General features: G+C 37.4%; 3 protein-coding genes across 8 annotated transcripts in view; 1 reads left to right on the plus strand and 2 right to left on the minus strand.

Annotated features, from left to right (window-relative positions):
- tnfaip1 (tumor necrosis factor, alpha-induced protein 1 (endothelial)) overlaps positions 1-3,657 on the minus strand; it is a 19,419-nt gene extending 15,762 nt beyond the window's left edge. For both annotated transcript variants that reach the window (XM_007540825.2, XM_007540824.2), the window contains exon 1: positions 3,522-3,657. The gene's annotated coding sequence lies outside the window, so the exon portion shown is untranslated. The remainder of the gene's footprint in view (positions 1-3,521) is intronic.
- Positions 3,658-6,192: 2,535 nt separating this feature from the next.
- ift20 (intraflagellar transport 20 homolog (Chlamydomonas)) lies at positions 6,193-12,361 on the plus strand. Of its 5 annotated transcripts, none has more exons than XM_016665306.1 (5): positions 6,193-6,251; positions 8,619-8,747; positions 8,864-8,949; positions 10,587-10,690; positions 11,609-12,361. In XM_016665306.1, the coding sequence occupies exons 2-5, from the start codon at positions 8,621-8,623 to the stop codon at positions 11,709-11,711; spliced, it is 420 nt and encodes a 139-aa protein (XP_016520792.1). In that variant the 5' UTR covers positions 6,193-6,251; positions 8,619-8,620; the 3' UTR covers positions 11,712-12,361. The 5 variants fall into 5 exon arrangements, 4 of the variants coding, with proteins under 4 accessions (XP_016520792.1, XP_016520793.1, XP_016520791.1 ...); XM_016665307.1 differs by lacking the exon at positions 6,193-6,251 and adding an exon at positions 7,861-8,030; XM_016665305.1 differs by lacking the exon at positions 6,193-6,251 and adding an exon at positions 7,866-8,040.
- Positions 12,362-13,238: 877 nt separating this feature from the next.
- The window catches only part of lyrm9 (LYR motif containing 9), a 24,446-nt gene continuing 12,123 nt past the window's right edge, over positions 13,239-25,561 (minus strand). The window contains exons 2-4 of the mRNA XM_007540830.2: positions 14,481-14,630; positions 13,408-13,500; positions 13,239-13,329 (exon numbers count right to left, since the gene is read on the minus strand). Coding sequence (XP_007540892.1) covers positions 13,312-13,329; positions 13,408-13,500; positions 14,481-14,606 — 237 coding nt within the window. The 5' untranslated portion in view covers positions 14,607-14,630 and the 3' untranslated portion in view covers positions 13,239-13,311. The remainder of the gene's footprint in view (positions 13,330-13,407; positions 13,501-14,480; positions 14,631-25,561) is intronic.

The raw sequence follows: 25,561 nt of genomic DNA on the forward strand, positions 1-25,561 counted from the left end.
TGAGGGTTGGATTGATTCAGACCGAGCACTACTGAAGGCCTAGGTGTGAAATGCACGGCCCGCCACTGATTTTAACGCAGACCACAGATACGTGAATGTAATACTTGTTTATTGAGATTATCAATGCTGCTAAATTTGATTCAATTTCAGCATACATAAATTAAAAGATTTTAAATTGTGTAACATTTAAATGTATTTTAAGGAGCTGGCAAGTTTACTTTGTAAAAGTTCAAAGAACAATATTCATAGTTAGATTGTTTTGTTACCCTACCTACAATCTGATGCTGTGAGTTTGATCTTTAAGTTTGAGCTCTGTTTGTTCACAAAAACAATTTAGTAAACTGCAATTATAACTAATTGCTTTTTAGGTTGGCCAATTAAACTACTCCCCCTCTCTCAGATTAAATCCAACACATCTGTTAGAGGTGCTGATGTTTTTAGCAACAAAAGGCAGGGTTTCCCCCAATGTAGTATAGGCCTGGTAGCCCGCCATCCTTTACTAGTGCCACCGCCAGGCTAAGCCTTTCTTGTTTACGTTATGTTATATTCATTTTAATTGTATATTTTGATTTGTTTTTTTTAAGACTGGTTGTGGGTTTAAGTAGTGTTTCACTGGCGATGTTTTCCCATAAGGTATAATTACCAAGTGATATTTTCAAATTTCCTGTCACCTTAACATTTTTTAATACAAAAACACGGTGGACCGCCTCGGCACTCCAACCACCGGGCTTAGCAAGTTTTCTGGGGGAAACACTGCACTGGGGTGACTATTGTTAACTGCAAATGCGCAGACATAACCTGATGGGCCAATGTTATGTGATTAACTGGTGTTGGCTTTTGTCTAACTCAGTTTTTGGACCATCTTATTTTATTGTCTAAAAAAATATTCACTTGCTGCCAACGTTTTGGAGGTAATATTGTTAAGTTTGCCAGGCAAATTTTAACTGTAAGAATATTGTCAAATTACCAAGTTGCACAGCTTTGCATCTCCAGTCCAGAGATAATAGTTAGTTTGAAGGTGCTAGAGGTCTTCCTAAGGTGCAAACAAAATAATGTGGCTTCCATTAGATGAGCAAGGAATTAATTTGCATATCAGAACTGCTTACATCTATTGATAAGTTTGCAGAACATGTCAGTCAATATAATGCTGAAAGACATTCAATAATTGTCATTACTGTAAAAATGCTGTGTGATAGTAAAAATTCTGACTGCTAAAATACGGGAATCCTAATTTATCCATTTTAAATGCCCATCAGCACGTTTCAGTCTGTTATAGTTCATCTAACACCAGATACAGGTGAATCACAAATTAATCTAGCTGCTGTTTAACACAGTCTCCTCTTGAGGTATAGTATATTTTGTTGACCAAGGTACATTCAGTGTATTCTTGAATATTCCTTCACAGTCTAAGAAAGAGATCTTAGACTCTTCAAACCTGGACTGGAGTATTCTGCTCTAATAGCAGAATATTTAGAACCATGTTTGTGATTTGTAAAACCTTTTTCTGATTTGTGAAACTTTAATAAATGTTGATTTTACCACTTTTTTGCATATGGATCATACTAGAACTGCTCTAGTTCATAAAATACAACTCATAGACTCTTCAAACCTGGACTAGATTATTCTGCTCTAATAGCAGAATATATAGAACAATGTTTGTGATTTGTGGAACCTTTTTCTGATTTGTGAAACTTCAAAAAAAGGGTGATTTCACCAATTTTTTTTTTTTTACTTGGTTACACGTAGACTGCTCTAATTCCAAATCTACAACACCTAGACACTTCAAACCTGCACTCAATTATTTTGCTCTGATAGCAGAATACTTATAACCATGTTTAGGATTTCTCAAACTTTTATCTGATTTGTGAAACTTCAATAAAGGACTATTTTTATCCTTTTATTCTGTCTCGGTCACATAAGATCTGCTCTAATTCCAAAACCACAACACCTATACTCTTAAAACCTGGACTGGAGTATTCTGCTCCAGTTCTAAATATTCAGCTATCAAGCTGTTTGTGATTTGTGAAACTTCAACAAAGGACAATTTTTGTCCTTTTATCGATCTTGGTCACACTAGAACTGCTCTAATTCCAAATCTACAACACCTAGACACTTCAAACCTGCACCAGATTATTTTCAATTAATAACAGAATTTTGAGACGCTTTACCAAGGTCGAGAAAGAGTCACATGCTGTTAGACAAAAGGCCCATTGTAAAGAGTTACATTTTTGATTCTGTTAGACACTAAGGTCCATTTCTCACGAAAAAGAAACGTTTTCTCAGGCCACAGAGACATGGTGCGATTTCAGGGAGTGTCTTCAGTCCATATAATCAGCTAGCCTCCTCTTTCTCCTTAGACGCTCCACAGACTTTTTTAGAAACTATTCTCAAATGTAATAGTAAAGCGTCTCCTTTCAGCGCTGAAAGTTAATAAAATAAGTAAAGTCTGAATGCTTTTCTTGGCTGATTTTATGCTCCGTGTGTCCATACAAATTATGATTCATCAATCAGGATTTTCATTCTCATCAGTCACACTAGAACTGCTCTAATTCCAAATCTACAACATGAGTTTGAAAAAAATGCATGGAACAAGTGTGAATAGTGATCTGATCTTTAGTGAAGTTTCACAAATCACATAAAGGTTTCACAAATTCCAAACATGGATTAAAATATTCTGCTATTGGAGAAGAATAATATAGTCCAAGTTTGAAGAGTCTAGGTGTTATAGTTTTGGAGCTGGAGCAGCTCTCATGTGACCAAGATCCAAAAAGGATCTGAAATCAACCTTTATTGAAGTTTCACAAATCCAGTAGAGGTTTGAAGAGCCTAAGTGTTGTAGATTTGGAATTAGGGGAGTTCTCGTGTGACCAAGATAAAAATAAAGTGGTGAAATCGCCCTTTTGTGAAGTTTCACAAATCAGATAAAAGTTTCACAAATCACAAACACGGTTCTAAATATTCTGCTATTAGAGCAGAATAATATAGTCCAGGTTTGAAGAGTCTAGGTGTTGTAGTTTTTAAACTAGAGTCGATAAAAGATGCGGAAGGTAGTGAAAAATTAGGTGGAATCGCCCTTTAGACATTTCCCGAATCGGAAGCTGGAATCGGAAACAAACTTCAGCTTCGTTTACATAGGCAGCATTTTTCAACAGGCATGGACTCAGCCACCTAAATTTAGAAACATATGCGGTGCATAGGTTTCAACCAATTAATTTAGCCACCAGTTAATCCACAACACTATGTTGAATTCACTGACCTAAATGTTTTCCCCCTCCTTTCCGTCCTCGGCTTTTTGCTAACTTTAGGTTCTTTTGATGAAGTCAACTGCAATTGACCAAAACACACATCCCCGCAATAGGTATAAAAACAAATTACTGGACTTACTGAGCACACATCCCGAAAACACAAAAGCTATAATAAGACCCACCATGGTTCTGTTGTTTTCCCCCATATACTTTTTTTAAGGAGGAAAGGAAAACGTGGCTAGTCGCCAGCCCGTTCAGCAGCGAATCCCAGCTTACCTTAAACACACAGTCCCCTGGTACTTTTCGTCTACTCTGGGTTATTTTTACGGTTTTTAGGTTTTAAGACGTCAAAATTCCAAGTACACTTCGCTGCAGCAAACAGAAAGGGGCGGGGACGGAGCGCTGTCAGTCTCATACCTTATTTGGAAATGGGACCATTGCACTCCGGAAGTGAAGGGAGCGCTATTTCACATAGACATAATAGAAGAGTAGACTCCGCATTGGCAGTAGCATTGGCCATAGACATAGACGCCTCATGGAGCGCTGAGTCCTACGTAACAGCATCCGCCATCTTCTATGTGGCAGCAGAGCGATCGGAGCTCCTTAAGTCCTGTGCTGTGTGAACTTGTTTCAACTGTTTTACGAAACAAACTGGATTCATTGGCATTACCTTTCACAGGTAAGGATGAAAGATCAGAATTACTTGACTTTGCAGCTAGAAATTCGCTAGAATTTTAATTAGAAATTCGGCCCGAAGTAACTGCTGATTGTTAGCGTAGCAGCTAACGTTTTCACACTGTGTTTTGTAATGAGAGAGAGCTGATGAAAAACCACTGTTAGAGGAGAAGTTAATTAAAAACCTGAGGATTTAGTGAGGAAAGATCAATCAGGATCAGAGCTGGAGCTGCTGTTCTTCAGTCTCTGTTTCCCAGCTCAGCTTCACCATGTCGGTATTTAGCTATAAAGGTGCTACGAGTCAGAGCCTAAAATGCTGAAAATGTCTTTTTCTGAATGTGAAGGAAATATATATGCATTTTCTATTTCACTTTTGGATAATTTCTCTTTTATCCTTGGCTTTAGCCTGTGAACCAGGACGTCTCAGAAGTCATTGGAGTTCTCCCAGTGTGACCAGAAGACAGAAGCCCTGCCTGTGACCAGTGTTCCCAGTATAATAAATAAATGTTTTATTCTTTGACTTTTGTGTATTTTTAAATATCTCAATCTGAAGTATTAGTGTATTAATACAGCTTATGTAATGAAATAAAAATAATTTACTCTGTTAGAATAATTTTCACTCTTTGCTGTCAATAGCAGAGTCGACATTCTGTAACAAATATTTTTTCTCTGGAAAAAAGTAAGAAAAATATGTAGTTTATTGTTTGACAATGACTGATTTATAAATAAAAAGTCACTTCTCAATAATGTATAAAAAATAAGTACAAGAAAATAATTTTTTTCTTGTCTTGAAACGTTAAATGTACATTAAATTATGGAATTATGTAAATGTTATTTAATTAAACACTGTAAAACTGTCTGTTCATCAATGTCAATATAAAAATGATCAGAATAACTTCTATCAAATAAAAACATTGTGCTCTTGATTCAGAAATGCCCCAAAACAATTAATCACATCAAAAGTTAGAAACCCTGTCTTTAGTCATTTCTTTGATTACCAAATATATTAATGTGTGTGAGAAAATGTGTCAATGACAGGTATTAATTTAAAATACTTTGTAGAACGGCACTTTGTGAAGTTCGATCCGTTTACTTCTATTAGCTTACTGGCACATATTCCACATTCAATATGGCGGACGCAGTGACGTATCGCAGCAACGAGCCGACCCGCCCCATGACGGGTCTACGTATTTATATGGCATTGGCTGCTCCGGACTTCTGTTGTTATTTTTATGGTGGCTAGAACTCAACGTATAGGTACTTTACTGCCATCTACTGGACTGGAGTTTTGGGATCCTATTAAATAGAACAAACAAAACTGTTTTATAAACGTATCCTTTTTAAATATGTAATTGTTAAACTGCCCATCTTTTATAAGACCTAAAATACTCAAGGTAGACCTGAGTATTATTACTCTCTGGCTGCTTCTGTGTTGTACCCGGCTTAAAACATCCTGTTTTGGTTGTTTCCAGGAACAGCATGACGTTTCCAAAGAAAACTGTGGAAATTAACACTGTGCTTTAATAATGTTCCATTATTCATACATTCTACGTTCCCTGCTCAGGTTCTTGACTTCTGCTTTGCAAAATAAGTTTTCTGTCTTGTGTTGGCTCTCAGTGGTCATTTAGCTAAATATTCAATATCTTTATGTCCATGAATCCAAATAAATTAATATCATAATTATATATTATAATATACACTATATAATTATAATCATCGTCATCATCATAAACCATTTACTGTGTAGCTGAAACAGTATGTGAAACCGATTATGTCTGGAGGAATTTGGTGCTTTGGAAAACAGTGAAAGCTCTTAATAAACTAATAAATAAACTAATAAAATGAATAAAACTAATAAACTGAACCAACAGGTGGCGACAGTGTAAAGGAACAACTTTTATGAAAATCTCCTCCAAAATAATCAAGAATAATTTCTTATGCCCCAGCTGTGTTTGATTTGGAAGCTAGACTTATCAGAAATATGAACGTAGATATATTTGTACCTGAACAAAACATGAGAAATGGGGTGGCAACACAGCTGCCAGAATATGTGACTATATGTATTTCAGAACAGCAGCCTAATTAGTTATCTGTTTCCTTTATCGTCGTTAACTTTGTGAAGTAACAGGAAGCACATTCACTTCTGCCCATTTCACCGATAAGGGTCTAGCTGCGGCCATAGCTTGAGCTAGTTATTATTGGCTTTCACTACTGCCAAGTGTTTGGTTTCCTAGGCAGCGGCAGGAGGAGGAGCTTATCTGTTGGACTAGTTGTCTTGCCACATCACAACATAGGAAAACCAGTCGCCCGCAGTAATAAAGGTACAAACAGGTAAAATACGCAGAAATACGTCCACTATGCTGGTAGCTAGAGACTAATTTAGTTAAACTACCGAATGAAATCAAATATGTTTTAATAAGAAAGGTATTTTGCTCCGAGTAATGTCCCAACTGGACACGGTTAGCTTAATGTAGCTAGCTAGCGAACTAGCTAAGAAGTTCTAGTAAAGAGGGGAAGGAGAAATGTGAAGGCTTGATTGGAAGCAGTTGGTTCTAAATATGGAAATATTTCTGTATCAGTTTTAAGCGAAAGGAGGCACACGAATGCAATCTGAAATTAGTGAAATATTATTAGGAGAGCCATTCATGTAAATGAGGCATTCCCTGACCGGGACAGNTTCTATCAAATAAAAACATTGTGCTCTTGATTCAGAAATGCCCCAAAACAATTAATCACATCAAAAGTTAGAAACCCTGTCTTTAGTCATTTCTTTGATTACCAAATATATTAATGTGTGTGAGAAAATGTGTCAATGACAGGTATTAATTTAAAATACTTTGTAGAACGGCACTTTGTGAAGTTCGATCCGTTTACTTCTATTAGCTTACTGGCACATATTCCACATTCAATATGGCGGACGCAGTGACGTATCGCAGCAACGAGCCGACCCGCCCCATGACGGGTCTACGTATTTATATGGCATTGGCTGCTCCGGACTTCTTCTGTTGTTATTTTTATGGCGGCTAGAACTCAACGTATAGGTACTTTACTGCCATCTACTGGACTGGAGTTTTGGGATCCTATTAAATAGAACAAACAAAACTGTTTTATAAACGTATCCTTTTTAAATATGTAATTGCTAAACTGCCCATCTTTTATAAGACCTAAAATACTCAAGGTAGACCTGAGTATTATTACTCTCTTTGGCTGCTTCTGTGTTGTACCCGGCTTAAAACATCCTGTTTTGGTTGTTTCCAGGAACAGCATGACGTTTCCAAAGAAAACTGGAAATTAACACTGTGCTTTAATAATGTTCCATTAATCATACATTCTACGTTCCCTGCTCAGGTTCTTGACTTCTGCTTTGCAAAATAAGAGTTTTCTGTCTTGTGTTGGCTCTCAGTGGTCATTTAGCTAAATATTCAATATCTTTATGTCCATGAATCCAAATAAATTAATATCATAATTACATATTATAATATACACTATATAATTATAATCATCGTCATCATCATAAACCATTTACTGTGTAGCTGAAACAGTATGTGAAACATATTATGTCTGGAAGAATTTGGTGCTTTGGAAAACAGTGAAAGCTCTTAATAAACTAATAAATAAACTAATAAAATGAATAAAACTAATAAACTGAACCAACAGGTGGCGACAGTGTAAAGGAACAACTTTTATGAAAATCTCCTCCAAAATAATCAAGAATAATTTCTTATGCCCCAGCTGTGTTTGATTTGGAAGCTAGACTTATTATCAGAAATATGAACGTAGATAGATTTGTACCTGAACAAAACATGAGAAATGGGGTGGCAACACAGCTGCCAGAATATGTGACTATCTGTATTTCAGAACAGCAGCCTAATTAGTTATCTGTTTCCTTTATCGTCGTTAACTTTGTGAAGTAACAGGAAGCACATTCACTTCTGCCCATTTCACCGATAAGGGTCTAGCTGCGGCCATAGCTTGAGCTAGTTATTATTGGCTTTCACTACTGCCAAGTGTTTGGTTTCCTAGGCAGCGGCAGGAGGAGGAGCTTATCTGCTGGACTAGTTGTCTTGCCACATCACAACATAGGAAAACCAGTCGCCCGCAGTAATAAAGGTACAAACAGGTAAAATATGCAGAAATACGTCCACTATGCTGATAGCTAGAGACTAATTTAGTTAAACTACCGAATGAAATCAAATATGTTTTAATAAGAAAGGTATTTTGCTCCGAGTTCTGTCCCAACTGGACACGGTTAGCTTAATGTAGCTAGCTAGCGAATTAGCTAAGAAGTTCTAGTAAAGAGGGGAAGGAGAAATGTGAAGGCTTGATTGGAAGCAGTTGGTTCTTAATATGGAAATATTTCTGTATCAGTTTTAAGCGAAAGGAGGCACACGAATGCAATCTGAAATTAGTGAAATATTATTAGGAGAGTCATTCATGTAAATGAGGCATTCCCTGACCGGGACAGTTGTGAACCACCTCAGCTGGGAGAAATGTTTAATTTGTGTTTGAAAATAAAGCAATGCGGTTTCAATTTCTTTGGTAGCCAGTTCAGGATGTAGTTATTACACAAAACCCCATCTAAAACGATGTAAAGGCTAAAAGGCGATAGCAATGTAATTTCTATTTGTTCTCTATACAAACAGTGCGTTTCTCTTTTTCACTCCTCATTCTGGTTGTGTCGTGTGTCATGCCCTGCAGCCATGGCAAAGGACCCCTTAGCAGAGGCGGGCTTCTATTTTGATGAGCTCAACAAGCTGCGGGTGCTTGAGCCTGATGTCAGCCAGAAGACTTCAGAGTTAAAGGAGGAGTGCAAAGAGTTTGTGAACAGTAAGCATGCAATCTTTTTTTTTTTCTCTGATTTTAAGTCTATGTTGATTCCATTCATGCTTCTCTCTTTCCAACATAACAGAGCTAATGGGATATCCAAACATGTGTCTGTGCAGAAATCGGACAGTTTCAGAAGATTGTCGGTGGTCTAATCGAGATGGTTGATGAACTGGCAAAAGAAGCAGAAACGGAAAAAATGAGGGTGAGGCAGACGTAGAAAGATGCATTTTGATGTGCTTCACTCCAAGGTAATTTTCCACTGCAACACACAAACGTCCCCATTCACTCTGAGTGTTATAGTTCCACACGACAGGATTTGTTGCCGTGTGCTCACACAGTATGAAGGAAAGAGGAGATGGAAGCACAGGCAGGCTGTGAACTGAGATAAATGTGATCGGTTTTGGTGACCGGCAACAAGAGACAGTGATCAGCGATCACCGATCATACACTTTTTCATGGAAATCGTCCGATTATGATTGGTGGCTGATTGATCGGCACACCTCTACTTTTGATTAGTGCCATTTGGGTAGTTTCTGTTGTCATTGTAATTTAAAAAGAGTAAACACAGATGCTTGACAATAATTAGCTTCACTCAACCACTAATCCTGGGAGAAAATAGTTTTTATCTTTCATATTCTCTAAAAATTGGCCAAAAATATCCTCCAGGGTACATACACTGTGTGCACATTTATTACACAAGTTGTAGTTTTGAGGATTCATTTTATTGTTGAACAACTGCAGTACTCTCAGTCAATCCAAAATGTTAATAACCTCTCAAACCTGAATATTTAAGAAAATAAAAGTGAGATTTTGGCTTTCTTAGGAACACATCTATGTGTGCACAATTATTGTGCAACTATTAGTGTACAGAATTATTATGCAATTGAAATAAAACTGAAAACTTTCCCATCTCACTTGTTTATTATCATCCACTATGATAATCAAAATTGATAAATAAACATTTCTGACTTTTAAAAAATAAATCAGTGACCAATATAGCCACCCTTCTTTTCAAATAACATTCATGAAGTCTGTCAGTTTCTTGATCTGTTGACAATCAACTTTTTGTGCAGCAGCAACCACAGCCTACCAGACACTATTCAGAGATGTGAACTCTTTTCCTTCATCTAAATCTTCCATTTAAGAAGGGCCCACAAGTTCTCAATGGGATTTAGGTCTGATGAGGAAGGGGGGCCACAGCATTATTCTTTCATCATTAAAGCCTTTACTGGCTACCCACATAGTGCAGTACTTTGATGCTCAATGGAGCAATGTCCTGCATAAAAATCATAGTCTTCTTGAAAGGTGCAGACTTTTTCCTGTATCACTGCTTGAAGAAATTGTCGTCTAAAAATTGGAAGAAGATTTGGGAGTTGATTTTTGAATCCATCTTCAACCTGTGAAGGTCCAACTAGCTCATCTTTAAAAATGTCAGCCCAAACTAGTACCCTGCCTCCACCTTGCTGGTGTCTGATGTGAAGTGGAGCTCTGTGTCCTTTACTGATCCAACCACAGGCCCATCCATCTGGACCGTCAAGAGTCACTCTCATCAGCCCATAAAAATTTACTTACCCTTGTGATTTTGGCCTCAGAACATGCACACAAGTAGTTTCTGTTGTCATTATGATTTAAAAAGAGTAAACACTGTTTGACAATAAATGACTTCACCTAACCATACAAAACTCAGAAATGGTTTTAATGAGAAAAACTGAAATATTTCAAAAGGGGGCAATACTTTTGTAAGGAACCATAACAGGTATAATAGACTAAATGTTTCGATTTGACAATGAGAATTAAAATAAAATATATTTTTTCTATCCTAATTTTTCTGTACTTCAGGCAATTGGAGCCAGAAACCTGCTGAAGTCTGTGGCAAAGCAACGAGAGGCGCAGCAGCAGCAGCTTCAGGCTCTAATAGCGGAAAAGAAAATGCAGCTGGAGAGGTAAGAGGAAGAAGTGATGGGAGCTTCAAGACAATATCCGAAGAGAAAGTTAAATACGGTTTATCAGTCCTAAGGACAGTTTTAAGCTGATCATCACACACTGTTGTGGAAAAGGCTTTGTTTTTAAAAAAGTTATCTGGTTTTGCTTTCTTGTTACACATGAATAAAACAACTTTTAATATCAAGCAATGGTAATTAGAGTAAATAGAAAATACAGATTTTGAAGGATGCTTTAATACATCAGTAGAAAAAAGCTTCGCCTGTGTGAAAAAGTAATTTCCCCCAAACTCCAATAGCGGATATTTTTTGGAAATGTGAGTTGGATCTTCATGTTTTGTTTAGTTTTGGTCCTCAAAGTCTCCCATAAAGGCCAGATTTGTCTGGTCTCCTTCATGCTGTTTAATCATGAACTCTGACTTGAACTGAGGCCAGTGAGTGTTGTGTTTCTTTAAATATAGCTCTGCATTCTTTTGTGAGCTCTTGGTTGAGTTTCTGATATCTTCCTGAAGTAATCTTGGTTGACCAGCCCTTTCTCCGTAGGCTCCAGTTCCACATTCCACATTTTCTATATTTGTGGATATTTCCCACTGTGGACTGCTGGAGTCTAACGACCTTAAGCTTTATAAGCTTCTTCTTTAGGAGATTTTATATTTCTACAAGTAAAGCAGTAATCAGGGTTGTATGTGGCAAGGAATATTGGAGTTAGTATTCTTAAAAAATGTTATTAATTTATAATTTAACAAGTATCATATAAAACTGCTTCCTATATTGAATTAGGTTGTTTTAATGATCTAAGCATTTATGAGACAAGAAAGCAAAAATAAAGTGTTATGAGAAATAGCATTGACTAAACCCAGTTCCACAGGCTGATGCTGTTTGACTTCAATCTGTTTAGTTTTTTTTTGTTTTTTTTGTGAGTGAGTCATGTTCTTGTTTCAGGTACCGTATTGAGTATGAAGCCCTGTCCAAAGTAGAATCCGAGCAGAACGAGTTCATTGACCAGTTTATTCTGCAGAAGTGATGACACGACTCAGCAACACAGCAACCTGTTTCCAGAGTGCCTGTACCAGTCCAGTTCCTCCTGCTGCAACCTCTTTTCTGAAGCTGCCAATAAACTCCAGCTTTGACAAGAAACGCACACACACACATCACCTGTTAACACCACTTATCTCAGATATGGTTGTGTGTGAGACAGACAGCTGCTGACTGAAACAGCTGCAGCAACCCTGGGATTTCCAGAAGCGGAGTCCTGGAATACCTTTGGAACATTCTGTTTCCAGAGTGCCTGTACCAACTGGATTGGTGTCCATGATCACTTTAAGGGAGATGGAGCTATTTATATGCAAAAAAAATATTTATAATGAACATTATTTATACTGAAAGATTGCTATGTATATCTAGTTTTATTACCTTTTCTATCGACTGTGTTGTATTTGTATTTGCATGCATTTGTAAATAAGTTGAATTTAATACAAGCAGATCAGGATTTTTTCCATCATTCTGGTGAAACAGCCAGTCATGTTTGTGTCATAGTTGCAATCTTCATCAACCACCCCGACGGTTTTACTTGAAATGCTGTTTTCTGCTAAAATGTTGCAGATGAGTTGGTAATGTTTTATATCCATTCCATATCATATTCAGAATGGCTTAAATAAAGCATTTTGAAACTTCCACACTTGACCATGTTGTTTTTCATATAAACCAGGTGGCATTTTCACTCCGTACAAGTAGCATTGGGAGTGTCATTGAAGGCACTCCTGGATCAATTTGTCTGTAATTGTGTACATGCTTTGTCTTGTCAAAGCCCCAGTTGGTTTTTGCAGATGGCTGCTCTGGTTCTTCCTGTTACAGGAGTTTTCCCATCCACTGTCGCTTCAAGCGTGTCCAGGAGTGAATGCTCCAGTCAGCATCATGAAGCATGATGCTTTCTTAGATGGAAAACTTCACCAGATTTAATAATAAAATAAACTTGGAATGTTTTGTGTAAAAACTAGGATGGAATTGGACTGTATGCAACTGAGTATGTCTATGACTGGGTTGACCATATGTTTGTGTATAAATTGTAGTTTCTTCTGTAAAGTGCTTTGAAATTTCTTGTGAATCGAATTCCATTAGAAATTACGAAGTCTGTTTAATGCTGCTGTGTTTCTATAGCAACACCAGTTATAAATGTCATGTACGGTGCCTTGCATACACATCTCCACCATTTTACGTCATGTTACAACTTTAATGCACTACAGTGAGATTGTATTGGATAAAGTATAACAAAGTGCTAGGAAAATGATACAAGACTCTAAAATCCTTTACAAATTAAAATGTGCAATGTGGTATATCTAGGGCCGCTTTTATCTGGTGCTGCTGACTGCTTTCACCTTCCACTCCACATCTGTGCTGTTTTGTGTTGGCCAGTCACATTCAGTCCACTGAAAAGTGTCTGATCATCATGTTACACGTGTCTGAGAAGAAAATTGTTAATATTTAAACTAGAAGACCTGGAACACCAAAAGCCACACAGCAGCATTCAGCCTTGAAATAATGAACAGTAAACTTCTTGAACTGAAATAATTTATTGGAAACGGAACAATATTTACAGCACACGATGTCCTCATGTCTAATGGAGGCTACTTTTTCTTGGTATACTGTAAATAAATAAATATGAATTTAAAATGATGACCATGCATTTAATAAAAACTGAATGTTTACCCTGCCACTCTCACTTTATCTAAAATCCATTCTGCGTCCTTGACAGCCCTCTGGATGATCATGTGTATCCTCTTTGGGTCGTCTTCGTCTGAGTGGCTGTTGTAGCCCTAGTGAGAAGCAGCAGAGGATCAGATTTATGTTGGTTTTAAATCCACTGAAAGATAAACTGTTTACAAATCTAGAGAAAGATTTTAGATTCTGTCACGGGCTGCACAGTGGTGCATTTGGTAGCACTGTTGCCTTTCAGCAAGAAGGTCTTAGGTTTGATTCCCGACCCAGGGTCTTTCTGCATGGCGTTTGCATGTTCTCTCTGGGAACTCTGGCTTCCTCTGTCCACAGTCCAAAAACATGTCCACATATTTTGGACTGTGGACATGTTTTCCACAGTTCAAAAGCATGACTGTCAGGTTAATTGGTCTCTAAATTCTCCTTAGGTGTGTGTATGTGTGTGTGTGTGTGTGTGGCTGTTTGTCCTGTCTGTCTCTGTGTTGCCCTGCGACAGACTGGTGACCTGTCCAGGGTGTACCCTGCCTCTTGCCTGATATGTCTCGCTGGAGATAGGCGCCACCACCCCTCCTGACCTGTACCCAGGGACAAGGGTGTACAGAAGATGGATAGGATAGATTCTGTCACTCCCACTTTGTAACCTGCAAAAGTGGGAGTGTTTTAAATACTTGCTCTCCCCACTGTACATCAGACATATTCATAATAATCAGCCATCAAAGGAGACATCAGCATTTCATTCAGGCATTGGAGCGACAAGCCTCTTACTGGGATCCTATACTATATGATCTGATCACATGATCATCAGATCATGTGACTTATCTGATGCGAAAAAAGGGTTTCCATTACAGTTTTGAGAAATATATCTATTTGATACAGTGGAAAAAAACCACCCCATTCCAGCGCAAAAAGTTTTTATTAAAAAACTTGAGTTTTTTTCGCAATTTGCATGTTTCTATTGAGTTAATTTATTTTCATAATTTCAACTTCTGCAATTTTATGGTTGATGAAAACCCAGCTAGTGAAGCTTTGCTTAAATTAACAACATGATCCTCCAGCCAATGAGAACATGTGAAAAGCTTACCTGTCGTATGGCGTGCCGATAATGCTGTTGTATGGCTGCCGATGGTAACTGCCTGCAGCATCGCAGCAGGTGTCGATAGAGCTGCACAGGTGTGTGGATCAGCTCTGTCCCAGCTAAAGGCACCATTTCTTCTGCCTTAACAGGAGAGTGCTGCAGGTAAAGTGAACATTACTCATTAGTTTGGATAGGGTGATGAAAACATATTGATTATTCTGAGCAAAGAGAAGAATAACGTAACCTTCATATCAACAGTTAAAGAAATGTGTTTAATTTTGTTTAGCTTCTGTACATCAAATCAGAACTGCAATCACCAACCAAGATCTGATATTTAAATCTATGTTTGGATTTTTTGTCTTTAAAGAGAATGCTCAAACCTAATGTTCCCAAATACCCCAGTTTCACTGTCAAACTGGGGGGTTTCACAGTTTAGATGAGAGGAAAAAGTTTTTCTCTTTTCTAAAGTAATGTTCAATGAGTAGGAAAGAGGCTGGTAGAGTACCAAAAATTGTACTCAAGTAAGAATAGCATGACTTGTTCAACTTTTGTGAAAATAAAAAGTAATTGCCCACGTAATTACTCAAGGAAGACTAGAAAACTATTCTTTAAAAAGGCTGAGTACTGAGGAACTGATTAATATGTAATCCAGTGATTCTTGAGAATAGGGACAAAACAGGGCCTATGGATAAAGCACAAAATTTGAATAAAATATACACAAAATATAATTTTTTCAAATATCTGACTAAGCTAACCTGGGGCATGTGAGCACAACAATGTATGTTTTCCTGGTGTTTGCTGAATATTTTGTCATTTTAAACATTGCAGTAGGTGGGTGGTGTCTGTAAAATCCCTTGTCCTGGAGCAGAACTCAACACACTATAATAGTTTAAAACAAATAAAGGAATACTAAGATAATATATTATGACAATAATTATAAAAGTATCAATAAATTGAATTAAAAATCATTTTCCAACTCCATTAAATTTGTCCCAAGTTTTTGTCAACGCCATCAGACATAAAAAGAATGTAAAAAGATCAGGCATTATTGGGGGCACCAGAACTTCTGAGGACCCCATGACTTCTTCCCCTCAACTACATAGACATGAATACGTAGAGGCCTCATGGAGTGGGTCAGCCCATTGCTGCGATATGTCACTGCGTCCGCCATATTGAATGTGGCTTATTTGTCAATAAGCTAATACAAGTAAATGGACCGAACTTCACAAAGTGCCGTTCTACAAAGTATTTTAAGTTAATACCTGTAATTAACATTTTCTCACACACTAATATATTTGGTAATCAAAGAAAACACTAAAGACAGAGTTTCTAACTTTTGATGTGATCATTTAATTGTTTTGAGGGATTTCTGAATAAAGAGCACAAGTTTTTGTTTGACAGAAATTATTCTGATAAATAGTTTTTATATTAACATTGGTGAACAGACACACTTTTGAGGTGTTTTATTCAAAAACATATTTACGCTATTCCATAATTCAATGTATGGAATAATGCGTAGTTAATGTTTCAAGATATGAAGAAAAAAATTAATTTCCTGTTATTTTTTGACATTTTATTGGAAAGACAATACACTTTGATAAATCAGTTATTGTAAAACATTAGGTACTTTTTTTTTTTACTTTCTTTCAGAAAAAAATGTTATAGTATGTCAACTCTGCTACAGACAGCATAGACAAAGAGTGAAAATATTCTAACAGAGTAAATAATTTTTATTTCAGTACATAAACTGTCTTAATACACTAATACTCAGAACGAGATATTTCTCTTAAAATACACAAAAAGTGAAAGAATAAAAGTGTCCAATAAAACACAAATTTATTTATTTATATTATACTGGGAACACTGGCCACAGGTAGGTTCAGTCTGCTGGTCAAACTGGGAGACGTCCTGGTACACAGGCTAAAGCCAAGGAAAAAAGAGAAATTATCCAAAAGTGCAATAGAAAATACATATATTTTTCCTTCACATTCAGAATAAACCTATATTTTCATCATGTTGAGCTCTGACTCGTAGCATCTTCATAGTTAAATGCTGACATGGTGAAGCTGAGGTGTGAAACTGAAGAACAGCAGCTCCAGCTCTGATCCTGACTGGCCTTTCCTCACAAAATCCCCTGGTCTTTAATGCACTTATCCTCTAACAGCGGTTTTTCATCAGCTCTCTCTCATTAGAAAACAGTATAAAAACATTAGCTACACTAACAATCAGTAGTTACTTCGGGCCAATTTAGTTACATAGGAAATATTTCTCGGTTGTTTAGAAGCTAGTTTCTGGTTGCAAAATCAAGTAATTCTGCTCGTAAAAATTACATTATTTTCTCCCATCCTTACCTGTGAAAGGTAATGCCAATGAATTCAGTTTGTTTTGTAAAACGGTTGAAACAAGTCCCAGGAGCTCCGATCCTCTGCTGCCACATACAAGATGGCGGCGACATAACGTAGTACTCAGCGCTCAATGAGGCTTCTACACTCAAGTACACCTCCACAGACATGAATACGTAGACCATAGACATCATATACATAGACGCCTCATGGAGCGCTGAGTCGTACGTAACAGCGTCCGCCATCTTCTATGTGGCAATCAAAGAAATAACTAAAGACAGAGTTTCTAACTTTTGATGTGATTATTTAATTGTTTTGGGGCATTTCTGAATAAAGAGCAGAATGTTTTTATTTGATAGAAATTATTCTGATCATTTTTATATTAACATTGATGAACACACTTTTACAGTTTTTAATTAAATAACATATTTATATAATTCCATAATTTAATGTACATTTTACATTTCAAGACAAGAAACAAATACTTTTCTTGCATTTATTTGTTTTATACATTATTGAGAAATGACTTTTGATTTATAAATCAGTCATTGTCAAACATTAAACTACATATTTTTCTTATTTTTTCCAGAGAAAAAATATTTATTACAGTATGTCAACTCTGCTATTGACAGCAAAGAGTGAAAATAATTCTGAGTAAATTATTTTTATTTCATTAAATAAGCTGCATTAATACACTAATACTTCAGATTGAGATATTTAAAAATACACAAAAAGTGAAAGAATAAAACATTTATTTATTATACTGGGAACACTGGTCACAGGCAGGGCTTCAGTCTGCTGGTCACACTGGGAGAACTCCAATGACTTCTGAGACGTCCAGGTACACAGGATAAAAGATAAATTATCCAAAAGTGTAATAGAAAATACATATATGTTTTTTTCACATTCAGAAAAAAGACATTTTCAGCATGTTGGGCTCTGACTCGTAGCATCTTTATAGCTAAATACCGACATGGTGAAGCTGAGCTGGGAAACAGACTGAAGAACAGCAGCTCCAGCTCTGATCCTGACTGATCTTTCCTCACAAAATCTCCTGGTCTTTAATGAACTTCCCCTCTAACAGCGGTTTTTCATCAGCTCTCTCTCATTAGAAAACAGTATGAAAACGTTAGCTGCTACACTAAAAATCAGCAGTTACTTCGGGCCAATTTAACTACATAGGAAATATTTTTCAGTTGTTTAGAAGTGAATTTCTGGCTGCAAAGTCAAGTAATTCTGATCTTTCATCCTTACCTGTGAAAGATAATGCCAATGAATACAGTTTGTTTCGTAAAACGGTTGACGTGTATATTTTGTGATTAGAATATTACTTTACTGTATTTATGTTCACCGGTGAGATACGAGCTAATATTAGCTACAGTGCTTGGTGTATGTAATAAGGGGTTCGCCCGCTATAAAGGCTAACCGAGATTCCGTAAATCTAAAAAATAATTATGCTCTAACATTGGCTTGGATTATCTGACACAAGAGCCTACATTAGAATTGTGACAGTGTAACATATATTATAAAACTTATATTACTTGTTATAACATTCATCAGCAAAGTTTACACAGGTGGTAAAGACTATTATTTATGTGTAATTCTTTAACTCTGTTAAAAATAAGATAGCTCCCAAATCTTCCGTTTTTGTTTTAAAGGTTTCATAAAGACAGGATGTGAGGAAGAAGAGGGAGATATTTTTAAAGAGACGGATTCACTGCAGCACGGATGAATCTCACCTCGAGATTTTAGTTGTGATGGACTAAATGAAGCCAGATATTTTATTTTGTCTTATAAAAAATGTTTCTGGCCCACACATAATGATAAAGACTCAGATCATGAATTTTATTATTTTTAAATACAAACAAAAAATTTAGTTCACATCACACCAAGCTAATATTATGTAGTTCTGGTGTTTTATACTGTCAGCACAGAATGGTAGCTCAGAACTCTGACCAGCTTCTCTGCTTTTCTCGTCTTCATTACTGTCAGCTCTTCAGAGAAACGAGCTGCGGTCATTCCTTTACAAAACGTAGTGATCGTGTTCCTGTCGCTCCCCTGATTAAACTCAATTACGATCCTCTGTACTGAGCATCTCTCTGATAGCAGACGGCGTGTCCTTAAACAAGTTTTACTAAATATTGTACAATAGCCGAAAAGAGAGATATAACTTCTATAATGAATATAGATTAGCAAAAAAACCCTACAAATTACAATGAAATACTGCTACTTCCAGTGGGCGCCGGAAGTAAGACCCATAATCGTTTCCCCAGTAAGCCTCCCAGGAATAAGGTGGATTCATGGAAACCTTTTTCTTTACATGCAGAGATAAAGCAGCATATGTAAGACGGGAGAATCCCTCAGCCTCGGTTAACAGGATTCTACCTCTCAGTGACAAATCTCTCTGCTGCCACTGGTTCAGTTTTTTTTTTGGGTCTTGTCAATAATGGAGTTAAAGTTTAGGAAACACCTGGAATCTCTGTTTTTGTGATAATTCCTAGGTAACTAATAGATTCTTTAACAGGTATGCCACAAATAAATGAAATGTCACAGTATTTAAGAGCAAGTAGTTCACAATTTTTTATATTTAGACAAAGTCCAGATGCAGCAGAGAAAGTGTTAATCACGTCAAGTGCTAAAGATATCTTAGAGCAGTTTTTCAGAAATAATGTTGTATCATGTTGTATCACTATATTAAAAAAATCAGTAATTGTGAATTCTTATGAAAAAGGTGGCCTCAACTTTTTAGACTTTGGCACCTTAAATAATACATTTAAAATAAATTGGCTAAAACAATTAATCAGGAATCCATTTTCAATTTGGAACTTCATACCAAACTTTGTCTTTTCTAAATTAGGAAGTCTTTTCCTTTTATTTTGCAATTATAGTGTTGAAAAAATTCCCTCGAAGTCAGGTTAGATTCTGTTCTGTTTTCGTTTTGGTTTCTGTTTTGTTTTGGGAAGCCTGCTGCTTCCACATTCCCCCACCAGATGCCGCCTGTGATCAGAGCCCCTGGAGGAGCGCGTGGGAGAACCTGGAGACACACCTGTGGCGCATTAGATGACAGATACTGTGGATATTTAAGAAGCGGCCAAGTGACACGTCGTTGCCTGAGTGTTTGTTTATCCTGGTAATCAAACATTCCAGTGAGAGGCCTTCTGAGTAAGCTCCCCGAAGTAGTCCTGTCTGTGTTTTTTTCTCCTTGTCAGGTTTTGCCTGAGGTTCTCCAGAACGGAGTTTATGCTAACTCCTGCGAACCCCCTGTCTGCTTCCTCACGACGCCATTGGTATTACCAATCGGTTGCCTTCCTCGAGCACTCTCTTCCTGGTCCTTTGTTCTCTCGGATTCCTTCGTGACACAGCAGTACGTACCTGTTTGTGCCCGAAGCCTTCTGGCTTCTCATTCTCCGGATCATTGTCAGCCGTCAGCTCGCCCTTGTCGAGAAAAGTCAAGCTCAGCCCNTTCGCTGGTAAAATCAATAAGCAGCTTAAGGTGACTATGCTGCTCTCTAGTGGCGAGAAGCCGTAATGTTGGCTGGTAACAATCGGAATGCATTATGGGAGATGTAGTTTGTCGTCAATTCGTGCTCAAAACCTATTTTAAGTCAATCATGGACCTATAAAACGCTGGGGGGCCACATAAAATGACATGGCGGGCCACATGTGGCCCGCGGGCCTTGAGTTTGACACATGTGACGTAGACCATAGACATCATATACATAGACGCCTCATGGAGCGCTGAGTCGTACGTAACAGCGTCCGCCATCTTCTATGTGGCAATCAAAGAAATGACTAAAGACAGGGTTTCTAACTTTTGATGTAATTGTTTAATTGTTTTAGGGCATTTCTGAATAAAGAGCAGAATGTTTTTATTTGATAGAAATTATTCTGATCATTTTTATATTAACATTGATGAACAGACACACTTTTATATAATTCCATAATTTAATGTACATTTTACATTTCAAGACAAGAAACAAATACTTTTCTTGCATTTATTTTTTCTATACATTATTGAGAAATGACTTTTGATTTATAAATCAGTCATTGTCAAACATTAAAATACATATTTTTCTTACTTTTTCCAGAGAAAAAATATTTATTACAATATGTCAACTCTGCTATTGACAGCAAAGAGTGAAAATAATTCTGAGTAAATTATTTTTATTTCATTAAATAAGCTGTATTAATACACTAATACTTCAGATTGAGATATTTAAAAATACACAAAAAGTTAAAGAATAAAACATTTATTTATTATACTGGGAACACTGGTCACAGGCAGGGCTTCAGTCTGCTGGTCACACTGGGAGAACTCCAATGACTTCTGAGACGTCCAGGTACACAGGATAAAAGAGAAATTATCCAAAAGTGTAATAGAAAATACATATGTTTTTTTCACATTCAGAAAAAAGACATTTTCAGCATGTTGTGCTCTGACTCGTAGCATCTTTATAGCTAAATACCGACATGGTGAAGCTGAGCTGGGAAACAGACTGAAGAACAGCAGCTCCAGCTCTGATCCTGACTGATCTTTCCTCACAAAATCTCCTGGTCTTTAATGAACTTCCCCTCTAACAGCGGTTTTTCATCAGCTCTCTCTCATTAGAAAACAGTATGAAAATGTTAGCTGCTACACTAAAAATCATCGGTTACTTCGGGCTAATTTAACTACATAGGAAATATTTTTCAGTTGTTTAGAAGCGAATTTCTGGCTGCAAAGTCAAGTAATTCTGATCTTTCCTGTGAAAGATAATGCCAATGAATACAGTTTGTTTCGTAAAACGGTTGAAACAAGTTCACACAGCACAGGAAGGGTTGCGACCTTTCAGAAATCAAAATAAGGGACGCCCACCACAGTGTGTCACCCTACTTTCATGGGGTGGGATGGGCGCTGCGGCAATAGACAATATTTATGGCAGTGTTTTTTGTTTTTAAAAAGTGATCCAGAGGGGATGCTGTGGTGATGCAGGCGCAAAGCACAACCCATATCATGGCGGTGGTCGCAAGCAGCATGTCTTCCCCCTCTCTCATTACCCACTTTCCTGTCAAACTACTTCCAAATAAAGGCAACTATAGCCAACAAAACCTTTAAAAAACCACATCGATCCAGAAAGCTATCGTTCATGCATAGAGTACTCCAAAATTGTACTCCAATCAGAGTAGCACACCTTAAACATGTTTAATTAAGCAAGTGTAAAATGTATTTGGTAAACTGCTCAAGTACTGAGTAACTGATCATAATACCTAATTTAATAATCACAATGTGTCCTCAGGCAGGGCTCCAAAAGTATTAAAGTTATGTAAAAATTCTGGTATTCTAAATAGTATTACTAAAATACTTATACCAATGAGTCAGGTTTGGAGGCTGGTTCTAGACCAGTGGTTCTTAACCTGGGTTTGATCGAACCCCAGGGATTTGAGTCTTCCCTCTCACATCTGTATCTTTACGAGAGGTTTTGGTTCTAAGGGTGGTGGAGAATCGGGTTGAGGACGTTTTAAAAAGATGTGGTCGATAGCAGCTCACTGCTGCGTAGTGTCCGTCTCTAGGCAACCACCAGAGTGTCGTCCGTAGTGTTCTGGGGTCCTTTAGCTCACACCACCATAGACATGAATACGTAGACGCCTCATGTAGGGCTGAGTCCTACGTAACAGCGTCTGCCATCTTCTATGTGGCAGCAGGGCGATCAGAGCTCCTTAAGTCCTGTGCTGTGTGTTTCAACCGTTTAACGAAACAAACTGGATTCATTGGCATTACCTTTCACCGGTAAGGATGAAAGATCAGAATTACTTGACTTTGCAGACAGAAATTCGCTTTCAAACAACCGAAAAATATTTCCTATGTAGCTAAATTGGCCTGAAGTAACCGCTGATTGTTAGCGTAGCAGCTAACATTTTCATACTGTTTTCTAATGAGAGAGAGCTGATTAAAAATCGCTGTTAGAGGAGAAGTTCATTAAAGACCAGAGGATTTAGTGAGGAAAGATCAATCAGGATCAGAGCTGGAGCCGCTGTTCTTCAGTCCCTGTTTCCCAGCTCAGCTTCACCATGTCGGTATTTAGCTATGCTATAAAGATGCTACGAGTCAGAGCCCAACATGCTGAAAATGTCTTTTTCTGAATGTGAAGGAAATATATATGTATTTTCTATTTCACTTTTGGATAATTGGGGCATGCCATTAGCAATGCATAAGGAGAGCAGTGACTGACCTGCGAAGCAGGTCAGTCACTGCCTCCATGCATTGCATGGCAGGCACCTATTGTTCTNGGATGAATCTCACATCGAATTTTGGACTCAGTCTCAGCTGCTGAATCACTCTGAACCTAGAAAACAGCCGACAGATAATATATATTAGATAATATATATTAGGATAATATATATTTAGGCATATAAAGCATGTTTATATGTATATATACATATAAACATGATGTATCTAATATATATTATTCAGTATTAATCATTATTAATCTGTCATTAATCATTATTTGTGTGTGTATATATTTATATAAATATGTACTGATTTTACTAAATAATTTATTAAATAAATTATGAACGGCTGTGTGGTTTGTAAAATGCTCATCATACATCAATATCAGAATATTCTATTCCTATGGTTTCCCCACTAAGCGTATTTAAATATGCTGAACTATGTATCAATGCAATTCAAAAATACTTAAAAAATACAAATGTTTATAAATGTAGCTTTGATAGATGTTTGAATATGGTTTCCAGTAACAAAAAAGCGCGTTATGATTGATTAAATACGCTGATATGTCATTGTGCCTGCTAGACATATAACGCTGAGTGGAGCGGTCGACCCTTCCAAGATGGCCGCCCTAAATCTCGTCAGCGACAATAGGCAAGAGCGGTCCATGAGGCGTCTATTCTTATATTATGTCTGCGTGCGAGGACTGAGGCAAACGTAGAGGACTGTGGCAAATAATACAAGGTTTACGTGTGTGGGATCGGTTGGACCCCATTTCTAAACACAAGGAAGGGTTATCTGTCAGTAGGCGATAAAAACTATACTGCCTTTGTTTAGGGAGCACGTTCAAAACACACTTGCTGCAGCCAACAAACTAAACTTGGTCTGATTAGTACAGCCACGAACAGCCCGACAGTGAGAGAACCTTGAGACACACCTGTGGCGCATTAGATGACAGATACTGTGGATATTTAAGAAGCGGCCAACTGACACGTCGTTGCCAGAGTGTTTGTTTATCCTGGTAATCAAACATTCCAGTGAGAGGCCTTCTGAGTAAGCTCCCCGAAGTAATCCTGTCTGTGTTTTTTCTCCTTGTCAGGTTTTGCCTGAGGTTCTCCAGCGGTTCTCAAGAACGGAGTTTATGCTAACTCCTGCGAACCCCCTGTCTGCTTCCTCACGACGCCATTGGTATTACCAATCGGTTGCCTTCCTCGAGCACTCCCTTCCTGGTCCTTTGTTCTCTCTGATTCCTTCGTGACACAGCAGTACGTACCTGTTTGTGCCCGAAGCCTTCTGGCTTCTCATTCTCCGGATCATTGTCAGCCGTCAGCTCGCCCTTGTCGAGAAAAGTCAAGCTCAGCCCACTTCCCCATGCTGGAGATTTTAGCTTAATAATAACAATAAATAAAGTTATCTTTAAAACTGATTACACAGGTGACATCAAGACCCAACAGTAGAGTCAGACGGTAAAAAAAGTAATCTGGTTGTGTGTGTTGTTATTGTGTCCTGCAAACTTTGCTTTAATTCTACTTTTTTCTATTTAATCATAAAAAATCATAATCAGACAGAGAGTGTCATGTAACAGGAAGAGCAGGTTTCCTGAAAAAAGAGGAAGTTTCCAGCATGCAGTGATTAAAAATAGTTCACTGCTCATTTTGAGCATTAAAGGTTTAAAGAATAAAATCTAAATATTTTGAGTAATTGGATAAAACCCAGAGTAAAATACTTGAATTAATGATAACTTATAATTAAGTTAATAATTAATATTGGTTTAACCAGTGGTTGATGTTGGTTTGATTATAATAATATTTACACTTACTCTTATACTTATGGAAGTACTTACAGGTGAAAGAAGTAACTGTAACATGGTGTCAAATAATTAGAATAATGGATTATTCTTGGTTTCTTTTCAGAAATGTCTGTAATAACACATTATGATTATAGGAGTAACTAATAAGTAATGGTTATTATAATATAAGTGAATGCTAAATCAGGGAAACTAAGGGGTTATGGATGTGATTTTGACATTGAACTTGAAATGGTGTAAAGTGTGTAACTGTAACTAAAGGTCACTGATGTTGTGTTGAAGGTAGATGATAGGTGAAAAGTCAGGGAGAAAGAGGAACTGATGGGAGAGCGGAGGTGACTAAGGCCTTATTGCTAAACTTAAAACTTACCTAAGAAAAGGTTAGACACAAGAGAGCTGTTGAGCAACTCAGGGACATTAGAACAGACATCAGGTCATGTCCAAAGATGGTGATGGATATGAGATCATCGGCCAATGCAAATGCACTAAAAGGGTGGATAAACCCTTTATAAGGTGAGTGCAAAAGAGGAATCTTTGGTTGGATCCTTCAGGCAGCTTCGAGCCAAGATCGATATGGACAAAGAACTCTGAAGCTGAAGAAGAGCCGGGGCCACAGAGCCGAGGACTGTTCTGCACATGGGGAACAACCCGTTAGCCCCGCAAAATGTGGCTTCAAATTGCCCTTTTCTCAGCTGTGTTCGAAACCCCAAAGACAAAGACCAAGGCAAAGATG

Source organism: Poecilia formosa, unplaced genomic scaffold (genome assembly GCF_000485575.1).
Source record: "Poecilia formosa unplaced genomic scaffold, Poecilia_formosa-5.1.2 Scaffold563, whole genome shotgun sequence".
NCBI lineage: Eukaryota > Metazoa > Chordata > Actinopteri > Cyprinodontiformes > Poeciliidae > Poecilia > Poecilia formosa.

Coding starts and splice junctions, on each gene's coding strand:
- ift20 (XM_016665306.1), top strand. CDS start 8,621: ATGGCAAAGGACCCCTTAGCAGAGGCGGGCTTCTATTTTGATGAGCTC. Junction 8,748..8,863: donor GTGCAAAGAGTTTGTGAACA/GTAAGCATGCAA, acceptor GTGTCTGTGCAG/AAATCGGACAGTTTCAGAAG. Junction 8,950..10,586: donor CAGAAACGGAAAAAATGAGG/GTGAGGCAGACG, acceptor TCTGTACTTCAG/GCAATTGGAGCCAGAAACCT.